Below are 12,434 nucleotides of genomic sequence, written 5' to 3'. Positions count from 1 at the left end.
CAGCCGTTTGGGCGCGGCGCTACTGAATTTTTGGCGCGCGCAAAGGGACTTAGCGCCGGCGCTAACTTCCGGCGCTAAAGCCCTGGCGCAGCGCAAACTCAATTTCTAGGCCATTCTCTTTCATAAATGTCTCATCATTGAACCCACAAAGAAATCGATACATGGTGTCAGAAGCGATTGACAGAGATGAAGAGAAAAAAAAAACTGAAGTTAAATCAGCTCTCCACAAATTAGCAAGCCAAAAGAGAACATCGTTGCTTACCATTGGAGAATAGCTAATGAAGTGAAAAATGGAAGGTTTACACCCACCGGCGACGCTTCAGTTGACAGGTAATGTGGCTGAAAATTGGAGAAGTTTAAAACAACGTGTGGGGTTGTATTTATCAGCAATCGGAGCTGCTGAGAAAAGTAATAAAAGGAAATCGTCACTGTTCTTACATGTCGTGGGTGATGAAGCGGTGGAGGTGTATAATAACTTCACATTCGCTGTTAATGGAGACAAAATGAAGCTAGATAAAATAATGGAACAGTTTGAGGCCTACTGCATACCTAAACGTAACGTGACGTTTGAGAGGCACAGATTTTTCACATGTGTACAGAAAACGGGTGAGACTATTGATCAGTATGTGACTGAACTGAAAAACCGAAGCAAATCGTGTGAATCTGGGGGACTGACAGACTCGCTGATAAAAGACAGACTGGTGTGTGGTATTCCAGATAATGGTCTAAGGGAAAGACTGCTAAGAGAGCAAGATCTAGACCTGGGAAAAGCCATAGCACTGTGTAGGGCTACAGAGACTGTGAAGTTGCAGGCAAAGGAGCTGTTCAGTGACAATAGCTGCAACGTGGATGCAGTGAGAATGAACGGATACAAACCGTTTAACAAAAAGAGCGCCAATGTGAAAAAAGAGGCGTGGCCAGCGAACAAAAATGAAAGGGACAATCGAAAGACATGTAGTCGATGCGGTACACAGCATACACCAAGAAAGTGTCCAGCATATGGTAAAACATGCAATAGTTGCAACAAGAACAACCATTATGCCCGTTGCTGCAAGAACCAAGTGCAACAAAGCAAGGTCCATGCAGTAGATGAAAGCGACATAGAGGAGTTCTATGTAGATGTTGTGTCTGAAAACAAAAAAGAAGAAAGAGACTGGATGTTGACACTAAAAGTGAATGACATACACATTCCATTTAAATTGGATACTGGAGCACAAGTTAATGTGATATCAGAGACTGATTTTAAGAAAATTAGACCCAGACCAAAGATACATGGAATAAAAGTGAAAGTGACAGGATACTCAAGTACTGATATGCCAGTGAAAGGAAGATGCATTGTCAAAGTAACACACAAGGACAGAGAGCACACGCTAGCATTAATCGTGGTGCCAAAGGATGTGCAAGCCATACTAGGTTTAAAAGCCTGTGAGAGACTGAACCTGGTAAAGAGAGTCCTCGTTGTGGAAAGCGAAGGAGAGACAGTCAATGATGAACTCATGAAAGAGTACAACGACCTATTTAAGGGTCTAGGCTGCATTCCAGGAGAACACACGATCAGAGTAGATAAAAGTATGACACCGGTCATACATCCATGCAGAAAAGTTCCGTTTGCTCTTCAAAAGCAACTGAAGGCAGAGTTGGACAGGATGGAAAGCCTGAACGTGATTCAGAAGATAGATGAGCCAACTGAGTGGGTGAGTTCCCTCGTCGTAGTGGACAAAAAGAATGGAAAGCTCAGAATTTGCCTGGATCCAAGAGATCTAAACAGAGCAATAAAGAGAGAGCACTTCAAGCTTCCTACACGTGAGGAAATCATGGCACAGTTTGCAAATGCAAAATATTTCAGCAAGTTAGAAGCATCATCAGGATTTTGGCAGATGAAGCTGGATGAAGCAAGTTCAAGACTGTGCACGTTCAACAGTCCATTTGGCAGATACAGATTCCTAAGGTTACCATTTGGCATTGCCTCAGCTCCTGAAGTGTATCACAAGACTATCCATATGATCTATGAGTACCTGGAGGGAGTTGATACATCAATGGATGACATCATAGTATGGGGAACCACGAGAACTGAGCATGACGAGAGAATGAAAAAATTGCTGGAAGCAACAAGGAAAACAAACCTGAAGCTGAATAGAGAGAAATGCCAGCTCGGGGTGACAGAACTGACATTCGTGGGAGATATCCTTAGCAGTGAGGGCATCAGACCAGATCCCAGAAAGGTGTCCGCCATTGAGAATATGCCAAAGCCACAATGCAAAAAGGACGTGCAGAGGTTTAATGGAATGATCAACTACATGGGGAAATTCATATCCAACCTCTCAGAAAAGATGGCGCCACTGAGAAGACTAACTGAAAAGAACATAGAATGGGAATGGAATCATGAGCATGAGAAGTCATGGAGCGATCTAAAGAAACTGCTCACAGAGGAACCAGTTCTGAGGTTTTATGACCCAGCGAGACCCATCAAGATATCATCAGATGCATCACAGAGTGGGCTCGGTGCCGTTCTTCTGCAACAATATGACTACTGGCAACCTATTGCATATGCATCGCGCTCAATGACAGATGCGGAGACGCGATATGCTCAAATAGAAAAGGAGCTGCTCAGCATCACATACGCCTGTGAAAGATTTCACCAGTTTGTGGCAGGACAAGCAATCAGTGTAGAGGCTGACCATAAGCCCTTGATTGCATTGTTCCAAAAGCCACTAAATAGCTGTCCGCTTAGAATACAAAGAATGATGATCAGGCTGCAACGCTATACACTGAATGTTGCGTACACACCGGGTAAGCTGATGTATACAGCAGACATGTTGTCCAGAGCTGTAGACCCAAGTGAGCCCGCAAACACCACAATGGATGACAAAGCGAACGCCTACGTGGACATGATCACAAGTGCACTGCCCATAGCAGATGCAAAAATGGAGCTCATAAAGACTGAGACAAACAAAGATGAAACAATGAGACGACTGAGAAAAAGCATCTTGGATGGATGGCCCAACATGAAGCAAGACTGCTCACCTGATATAGCAGAGTACTGGAACTGCAGGGCGGAACTATCAGTGGTCGAAGACATCATCTACAAAGGAAGTAAAATAGTTATCCCAAAGAGTCTGAGAAGAGAGATGCTAAAAAAGATCCATGGAGGACATCTGGGAATCGAAAAGTGTAAGAAAAGAGCACGAGAGGTGATGTACTGGCCACGAATCAACCAAGATGTGACAAATGAGGTGTCAAACTGCACAATATGCCTGAAATATCGAGCAAGCAATCCGGTAGAACAACTAAAGCCACACCCAGCACCAGACAGACCTTACCAGAAGGTAGGCGCTGACCTATTCGTATGTCAAGGGAAGGACTATCTTGTAGTCACAGACTATTACTCCCTGTATCCAGAGGTTTGTAGACTGCACACCACCACTGCAGATGCTGTGATAACATGTATGAAAGCCATATTCTCCAGACATGGCGTGGCAAGCGAGGTCTTCACAGACAACGGACCTCAGTTTTACAATGCAAGTTTCCGACACTTTGCCAAAGAGTGGGACTTTGTCCACACAACGTCAAGTCCTCACTTTCCACAGTCCAATGGACTAGTGGAAAAATCGGTCCAGACAGTGAAAAGACTGATGTACAAGGCAAAAGACAGTAGAACTGACTTCTACCAGAGCATGCTTGTATACCGCACAACGCCGCTCGAGTGTGGTATGTCACCAGCCCAACTCCTGATGGGACGTCGGCTAAGGTCAAACCTACCCATCCCGGAGAACCTCCTGAAAACAAAAGAGGGGGAGAAAGTGAGGAAGTTCAAAGAGCAACAGAAAGAAAAGCAAAAGTACTACTATGACAGAGGAACACAAAACCTACCTGAACTCCACACTGGTGACCAAGTAAGGTTCAAAGACAAAACAAACACATGGACTCAGAAGGGAACTGTCCTGAGTGAAGTTCAACCAAGATCATACACCATTCAGACAGATGAGGGTGCTGTTCTGAGAAGAAATCGTCGAGATCTTCTCATGGGACCAGCCACAGCAGGTCAAGAGACTGATACTGTTGAACAACCTGATCACACAGCTGAGAACCAATCATCTGAGGCAACAACTCAGATTCAAGGACAATCAATCAGAAAATCCTCAAGACACGTGAAGCCTCCTGAGAGACTCACTGAGCAAATTTAAGGACTATTGTTATAGAAGGAAGTAATGTTATCTTATTCTTTCTTCAAGTTCTAGTGTATTGACATATTTCATGTGAACACACAAAGCAAGGTTAAAAAACCTTGATCATGATAATGATAATGTAAGTTCATTAAGTGTTACAGTTAAAATGCAGATTAATACAAAGAAAACATGTTGTTAGTTAAAAGTAAAATACTTTTGTTTTAAGAAAAGGAGATGTAATGATATCAGCAAATAGAGATGGTATTTGCCTGGTCGATTATGATGCCTTAATAGCATGATTGCATGTATTGATTGCTTGTGCCTGACCAGCAGAGGGCATGTGACCGAGAGAAGCAAGGCAGTTAGTTTAGTTTTGGTTTCGTTCTAGATGCATCACAGCATCATGTCTCCTGTAAAAGCTGTATGAAAGAGTTGAACAGACTTTAGATTAAAACTCACTGAGGGAGTGCTGCACTGTCGGAGGGTAAGTACTGAGGGAGCGCTGCACTGTCGGAGGGTAAGTACTGAGTGAGCACTGCACTGTCGGAGGGGCAGTACTGAGGGAGTGCTGCACTGTCGGAGGGGCAGTACTGAGGGAGCATGCACTGTCGGAGGGGCAGTACTGAGGGAGTGCTGCACTGTCGGAGGGGCAGTACTGAGGGAGTGCTGCACTGTCGGAGGGGCAGTACTGAGGGAGTGCTGCACTGTCAGAGGGGCAGTACTGAGGGAGTGCTGCACTGTCGGAGGGGCAGTACTGAGGGAGCGCTGCACTGTCAGAGGGGCAGTTCTGAGGGAGTGCTGCACTGCCGGAGGGGCAGTACTGAGGGAGCGCTGCACTGTCAGAGGGGCAGTACTGAGGGTGAGCTGCTCTGTCGGAGGGGTAGTACTGAGGGAGTGCTGCGCTGTCGGAGGAGCAGTACGGAGGTAGCGCTGCACTGTCGGAGGGGCAGTACTGATGGAGCACTGCACTGTCAGAGGGGCAGTACTGAGGGAGTGCTGCACTCTCGGAGGGGCAGTTCTGAGGGAGTGCTGCACTGTCGGAGGGGCAGCACTGAGGGAGTGCTGCACTCTTGGAGGGGCAGTTCTGAGGGAGCGCTGCACTGTCGGAGGGTCAGTACTGAGGGAGAGCTGCACTGTCGGAGGGGCAGTACTGAGGGAGCGCTGCACTGTCGGAGGGGCAGTACTGAGTGACCACTATATGAGAGTTCTTACCCTGCTCTGGGTTCACGACGTCTAGTGATGAGATGCTTGACCATTGGAAGGTCTTATGGCTGGAGGAGTGAAGAGATCTCGGAGGGTATTATGGCTGGAGGAGGTTACAGAGACAGGGAGGGGCGAGACCATGGAGGGATTTGAACGTGAGGATGAGAATTATAAATTGGAGGTGTCGCTGGACCGGGAGCCAATGTCGACTCAATCAGTCGCTTCTCCGGGTCTACTCACTGCCTGTGTTGTAGCTCGAAGCGGATCGATCACTAATTCGTGGGAATCTGGTCCGCGGAGCCGATGATTTTATGGGGTGAGGCCGGTGACAGGCTGTTATTATGGGATTTCGGTACATTCGAGTAGGTTGAGTTTGAAAGGCAAACTGTGTAATGCAGGATGTGACTGAGTCTCCCTGTTACTATTCAGCGAGGCTCAATCCAGCAACAACACGCTCAGTAACTCAGCACAAAATGGAGATTCATCGCCAGACATTAGAACTAGTTTATCTTTGGTTAACCTCGTGTCGGTGAGGAAGGTTTGAGTGTCTGTTTCTTCCTGTAGGTTCTGGCTGACCCTGGGCAGGATAGGGGCAGGTTTGGTGTCAAAGTGTAACGTTTCATAGATGCCCAAAGTGCCCCAGTCCCCCAGTCCCGGTCAGTGTGGGGAGTTATGGTCACTGCTGGTCAGTGTGGGGCGTTATGGTCACTCCTGGTCAGTATGGGGAGTTATGGTCATTCCCGGTCAGTATGGGGAGTTATGGTCACTCCCGGTCAGTATGGGGAGTTACGGTCACTCCCGGTCAGTATGGGGAGTTATGGTCACTCCCAGTCAGTACGGGGAGTTATGGTCACTCCCGGTCAGTGTGGGGAGTTATGGTCACTCCCAGTCAGTATGGGGAGTTATGGTCACTCGCAGTCAGTATGGGGAGTTACAGTCACTCGCAGTCAGGGTGGGGAGTTATGGTCACTCCCGGTCAGTGTGGGGAGTTATGGTCACTCCTGGTCAGTATGGGGAGTTACGGTCACTCCTGGTCAGTATGGGGAGTTACAGTCACTCCCGGTCAGTATGGGGAGTTACGGTCACTCCCGGTCAGTATGGGGAGTTATGGTCACTCCCGGTCAGTATGGGGAATTAGGGTCACTCCTAGTCAGTGTGGGGAGTTATGGTCACTCCCGGTCAGTATGGGGAATTGTGGTCATGCCCGGTCAGTATGGGGAGTTATGGTCACTCCCGGTCAGTATGGGGAATTGTGGTCATGCCCGGTCAGTATGGGGAGTTATGGTCACTCCCGGTCAGTGTGGGGAGTTGCGGTCACTCCCGGTCAGTGTGGCGAGTTATGGTCACTCTGCACCCAGTCAGTATGGGGAGTTATGGTCACTCCTGGTCAGTATGGGGAGTTATGGTCACTCCCGGTCAGTGTGGGGAGTTATGGTCACTCCCGGTCAATGTAGGGAGTTGCGGTCACTCCCGGTCAGTATGGGGAGTTATGGTCACTCCCGGTCAGTGTGGGGAGTTATGGTCACTCTGCTCCCGGCCAGTGTGGGGCTGGTTTGGGGGTTTACTGTGACGGATGGTTTGGAATGACATGGACAGCGTGTGAAGGGTTAAATAAACGGGAACGAGTTGATGCAAAATCCGGGAACAAAGGGGAACAGATTGAGGCCGAGACACTCACCCAGCTCCCATTTCTGTATCTGGGATAACGGGATTACAACAGGTCCCCATTGATCTCGGGCTCAGCAACCAAACGGCTTTCTACAAATACTCCCTCCACTTCCCACTGACTGTTCTCACTGAGACAGAGTTAAGAAGCACTTTCCTCTCAGCTAAGATGTGCATCGTAAATATTACAACTTCCCTGCTTCGTATCTGCTGCACCGCTCGAGGAGATTATACTTTACTCCATAGATACAGGAACAAGCAGACTCCTGATCCCAGCCCCCGCTCACACTCAGACCCTGCTCACACTCAGACCCTGCTCACACTCAGACCCCGCTCACACTCAGACCCCGCTCACACTCAGACCCTGCTCACACTCAGACCCTGCTCACACCCACACATGTTCACACTCAGCCCCTGCTCACACCTACACCTGCTCACACCTACAACTGCTCACACCTACACATGTTCACACTCAGACCCTGCTCACACCTACATCTGCTCACACTCAGACCCTGCTCACACCTACACCTGCTCACACCTATACCTGCTCACTCAGAACCTTCTCACACCTACACCTGTTCACACCTATACCTGCTCACACCTACACCTGCTCACACTCAGACCCTGCTCACACCTACACCTGTTCACACTCAGACCCTTCTCACACCTACACCTGCTCATACTCAGCCCCTGTTCACACCTATACCTGTTCACACTCAGCCCCTGTTCACACCTACACCTGTTCACATGCAGTCCCTGTTCACAACTACACCTGCTCACACTCAGCCCCTGTTCACACTCCGCCCCTGTTCACACCTACACCTGTTCACGCTCAGGCCCTGTTCACAACTGCACCTGCTCACACTCAGCCCCTCTTCACACTCAGCCCCTCTTCACTGAGCCCCTCTTCACACCTACACCTGCTCACACTCAGCCCCTCTTCACACCTACACCTGTTCAGTCAGCCCCTGTTCACACTCAGCCGCATGTTCACACCTACACTGGTTCACACTCAGCCTCTGTTCACACTCAGCCCCCGTTCACACCTAAACCTGTTCACACTCGGCCCCTGCTCACACCTACACCTGTTCCTCGGACATAAGAACATAAGAAGTAGGAGCAGGAGTAGGCCATACGGCCCCTCGGGCCTGCTCCGCCATTCAATAGGATCATGGCTGATCCGAACCTAGACTCACGTCCACTTCCCTGCCCGCTCCCCGTAACCCCTAATTCCCTTATCAGCTAGGAAACTGTCTATCTCCGTTTTAAATTTATTTAATGTCGCAGCTTCCACAGCTCTCTGAGGTAACAAATTCCATAGATTTACTACCCTCTGAGTGAAGAAGTTTCTCCTCATCTCAGTTTTGAAAGCGCAGCCCCTTATTCTAAGATTATGCCCCCTAGTTCTAGTCTCACCCATCAGTGGAAACATCCTCCCCGCATCCACCCGATCAAGCCCCCTCACAATCTTATATGTTTCGATAAGATCGCCTCTCATTCTTCTGAATTCCAATGACTAGAGGCCCAACCTACTCAACCTTTCCTCATACGTCAACCCCTCATCTCCGGAATCAACCGAGTGAACCTTCTCTGAACCGCCTCGAGAGCAAGTATATCTTTTCTTAAATATAGAAACCAAAACTGTACGCAATATTCCAGGTGTGGCCTCACCAGTACCCTGTATAACTGAAGCAAGACTTCCCTGCTTTTATACTACATCCCCCTTGCAATAAAAGCCAAGATTCCATTGGCCTTCCTGATCACCTGCTGCACCTGCATACTAACCTTCTGTGTTTCATGCACCAGGACCCCCAGATCCCTTTGTACTGTAGCACTTTGCAGTTTCTCTCCATTTAGATAATAACTTGCTCTTTGATTTTTTCTGCCAAAGTGCATAACCTCACACTTTCCAACATTATATTCCATCTGCCAAATTTCTGCCCACTTACTTAGCCTGTCTATGTCCTTTTGCAGGTTTTTTATGTCCTCCTCACTCACTGCTTTCCCTCCCATCTTTGTATCGTCGGCAAACTTGGATATGTTGCACTCGGTCCCCTCCTCCAAATCGTTAATATAGATTGTAAAGAGTTGGGGTCCCAGCACTGACCCCTGCGGAACACCACTAGTTACTGATTGCCAACCCGAGAATGAACCATTTATCCCAACTCTCTGTTTTCTGTTAGATAGCCAATCTTCCACCCATGCCAGTATATTACCCCCAGTCCTGTGATTTTTTATCTTGTGCAGTAATCTTTTGTGTGGCACCTTGTCAAATGCCTTTTGGAAGTCCAAATACACCACATCCACTGGTTCCCCTTTATCCACCCTGTTTGTTACATCCTCAAAGAATTCGAGCAAATTTGTCAAACATGACTTCCCCTTCATAAAACCATGCTGACTCTGTCCGATTAAATTATGCTTATCCAAATGTCCTGTTACTGCTTCCTTAATAATGGACTCCAACATTTTACCAACCACAGATGTTAGGCTAACTGGTCCATAGTTTCCAGCCTTTTGTCTACCTCCCTTTTTAAATAAGGGTGTTACATTAGCAGTTTTCCAATCTGCTGGGACCGTTCCTGAATCCAGGGAGTTTTGGAAAATTACCACCAATGCATCCGCAATCCCTACCGCTATTTCTCTCAAGACTCTAGGATGTAAGCCATCAGGTCCAGGGATTTATCCGCCTTAAGTCCGATTATCTTACCGAGTACCATCTCCTTAGTGATTTTAATCGTGTTTAGCTCCTCCCCCCCTATAGCCCCCTGTTTGTCCAGTGTTGGGATATTTTTAGTGTCCTCTACTGTAAAGACTGATACCAAATATTTGTTCAGCATTTTTGCCATCTCCATGTTCCCCACTACTAATTTCCCGGTCTCGTCCTCTAAGGGACCAACATTCACTTTAGCGACATTTTTTCTTTTTATATAACTTTAGAAAATCTTGCTATCTGTTTTTATATTTTTTGCTAGTTTACTTTCATAATCTATCTTCCCTTTCTTAATTAATCTTTTAGTTATTCTTTGCTGGCTTTTAAATGCTTCCCAATCTTCTATCCTCCCCCTAGATTTGGCTACTTTATATGCCCTTTTCAGTCGGATACTATCCTTTATTACTTTACTTAGCCACGGATGGCTGTCTTTTCTTTTACGCCGCTTTTTCCTCAGTGGAATATATTTTTCTTGAAAGTTGTGAAATATCTCCTTGAATGTACACCACTGCTCATGTACCGTCTTACACCTTAATCTATTTTCCCAGTCCACTTTAGTCAACTCTGCTCTCATACCTTCATAGTCTCCTTTATTTAAGCATAGTACGCTGGTTTGAGATTCAAATCTCTCACCTTCCAACTGAATTTGGAATTGAACCATGTTATGGTCACTCATTCCAAGGGGATCCTTTACTAGGACATTTTTTATTAATCCTGTCTCATTACACAGGACCAGATCCAAGATTGCCTGCCCCCTGGTTGGTTCAGTAACATACTGCTCAAGGAACCCGTCCTTAATGCACTCTATGAACTCTTCCTCAAGGCTGCCCTGCCCAATTTGATTTGTCCAGTCAATATGAAAGTTAAAATCCCCCATGATTATAGCTGTTCCCTTATTACAAGCCCCAACTATTTCCTGATTTATACTCCGACCAATAGAGTTGCAACTGTTAGGACGCCTATTGACAATGCCCACTAGTGACTTTTTCCCCTTATTATTCCTTATCTCCACCCAAACTGTTTCACTATCCTGATCCTTTGACCCAATATCATTTCTCACTATTGCAGTGATTCCATCCTTGATTAACATAGCTACCCCACCTCCCTTTCCTTCCTGTCTGTCCTTCCTAATTGTCAAATACCCCTGGATGTTTAGTTCCCAGTCATGGTCACCTTGTAGCCATGTTTCTGTAATGGCCACCAGATCATACCCATGTGTAGTTATTTGTACCGTCAACTCGTCTATTTTGTTACGAATGCTGCGTGCATTCAGATAAAGAACTTTTAAATATGTTTTGTGACAATTTATTCCTGCTTTTACCCCGTTTACTACTTTAACTTTATCTTTATACATTCTGTCCCTTCCTGACATGCTCTGGTTTTTAATTCCCCCACTGCTACCTCGCTCTATTGCCTTCTCCGCTGACATTTTTATTTTTCGCTCTCTTGAAACCTCCCCCCCACTAATTAGTTTAAAGCCCTCTCTACAGCCCTAGTTATTCGATCCGCCAGGATTCTAGTCCCAGCACTGGCCAAGTGAAGTCCGTCCCAACGGAACAGCTCTCTCCTGTCCCAGTACTGATGCCAGTGTCCCAGGAAGCAAAACCCATTTCTCCCACACCAGTCTTTGAGCCACGCATTTAACTCTTGATTTTATTTACCCTAGCCAAATTTGTTCGTGGCTCAGGTAGTAATCCAGAGATTATTACCCTTGTGGTTCTGTTTTTTAATTTGGCCCCTAGCTGCTCGTACTCCCTCAGCAGAACCTCTTTCCTTGTCCTATCTATGTCATTTGTACCAGCATGGACCACGACAACTGGATCCTCCCCCTCCCACTCTAAGTTTCTCTCCAGCCCAGAGGAAATGTCCTTAACCCTGGCACCGGGCAGGCAACACAGCCTTTGGGACTCTCGCTCTCGGCTGCATGTCAGTGAGAGATGAGGGAGGTTTGAAGGGAAGGGTTTGTTCCAGATACTGAAATGGGCTCTGGATCAGCAGGTCACAGGTCAGAGAGCGTAGGTCCTACTTACGGCCACTCGCGACGGTGTCAGGGAGGCCTGGAGAGGGAAACAGAAACAAAGAGAGTTAGAGAGACGTCTGATTAACAATCTGTCTCCATAAACACACTAATCCAACCCATCACATGGAGTGTTGATGAGATGGACCTCACTCAAACTCAGGAACAATGAAGTGATGGGGATTGGCGGGCTGCATCCTCTGAGCGCTCACACCAGCCCTGGGTCACACCAGCTAGAGTTGCTAAAGAGCTGACGGAAGGTGAGCCTGAGGTTAGTCCGTGGCTCCGTTCCCACTCCGTGTGATTAGTGTGTAAGTCCGCAGGGTTAATAGGTAAGGGTGTCAGTCATCACACAGACCCCTCGCTCACTGCCCAGTCCTGTCATCTGGAATGCGCTGCCTGAAAGGGCGGTGGAAGCAGATTCAATAGGAACTTTCAAAAGGGAATTGGAGAAATACTTGGAGGGGAAACATTAGCAGGGCTGTGGGGAAAGAGCAGGGAGTGGGACTAATTGGAGAGCTTGTCTCTCTCTTTATTTCCTTCTCTTACTTTCTGTCTTTTTCTTACTTTATCTCTCTCTCCTACCCTCTTTCTATCTCCCTGTTTTTTCTGTTTCTTGTTTCTTTACCTTCTCTTTCGCTCTTTCCTTATCTTTCTTTCTCTGTTTCTCTTT

General features: G+C 47.1%; 1 protein-coding gene across 1 annotated transcript in view; it reads right to left on the bottom strand.

The window, feature by feature from the left end:
* Window positions 1-12,434, bottom strand: part of LOC147122457 (netrin-G1-like) — a 33,941-nt gene that overhangs the window by 8,326 nt on the left and 13,181 nt on the right. The window contains exon 3 of the mRNA XM_085983617.1: window positions 11,775-11,801. Coding sequence (XP_085839743.1) covers window positions 11,775-11,801 — 27 coding nt within the window. The remainder of the gene's footprint in view (window positions 1-11,774; window positions 11,802-12,434) is intronic.

Source organism: Somniosus microcephalus, chromosome 3 (genome assembly GCF_052327205.1).
Source record: "Somniosus microcephalus isolate GS21.2 chromosome 3, FLI_Smic_1.0, whole genome shotgun sequence".
Lineage (NCBI taxonomy): Eukaryota > Metazoa > Chordata > Chondrichthyes > Squaliformes > Somniosidae > Somniosus > Somniosus microcephalus.
Note: the sequence above shows the minus strand (reverse complement) of the source record. Positions and strands in the feature narration are given on the sequence as shown.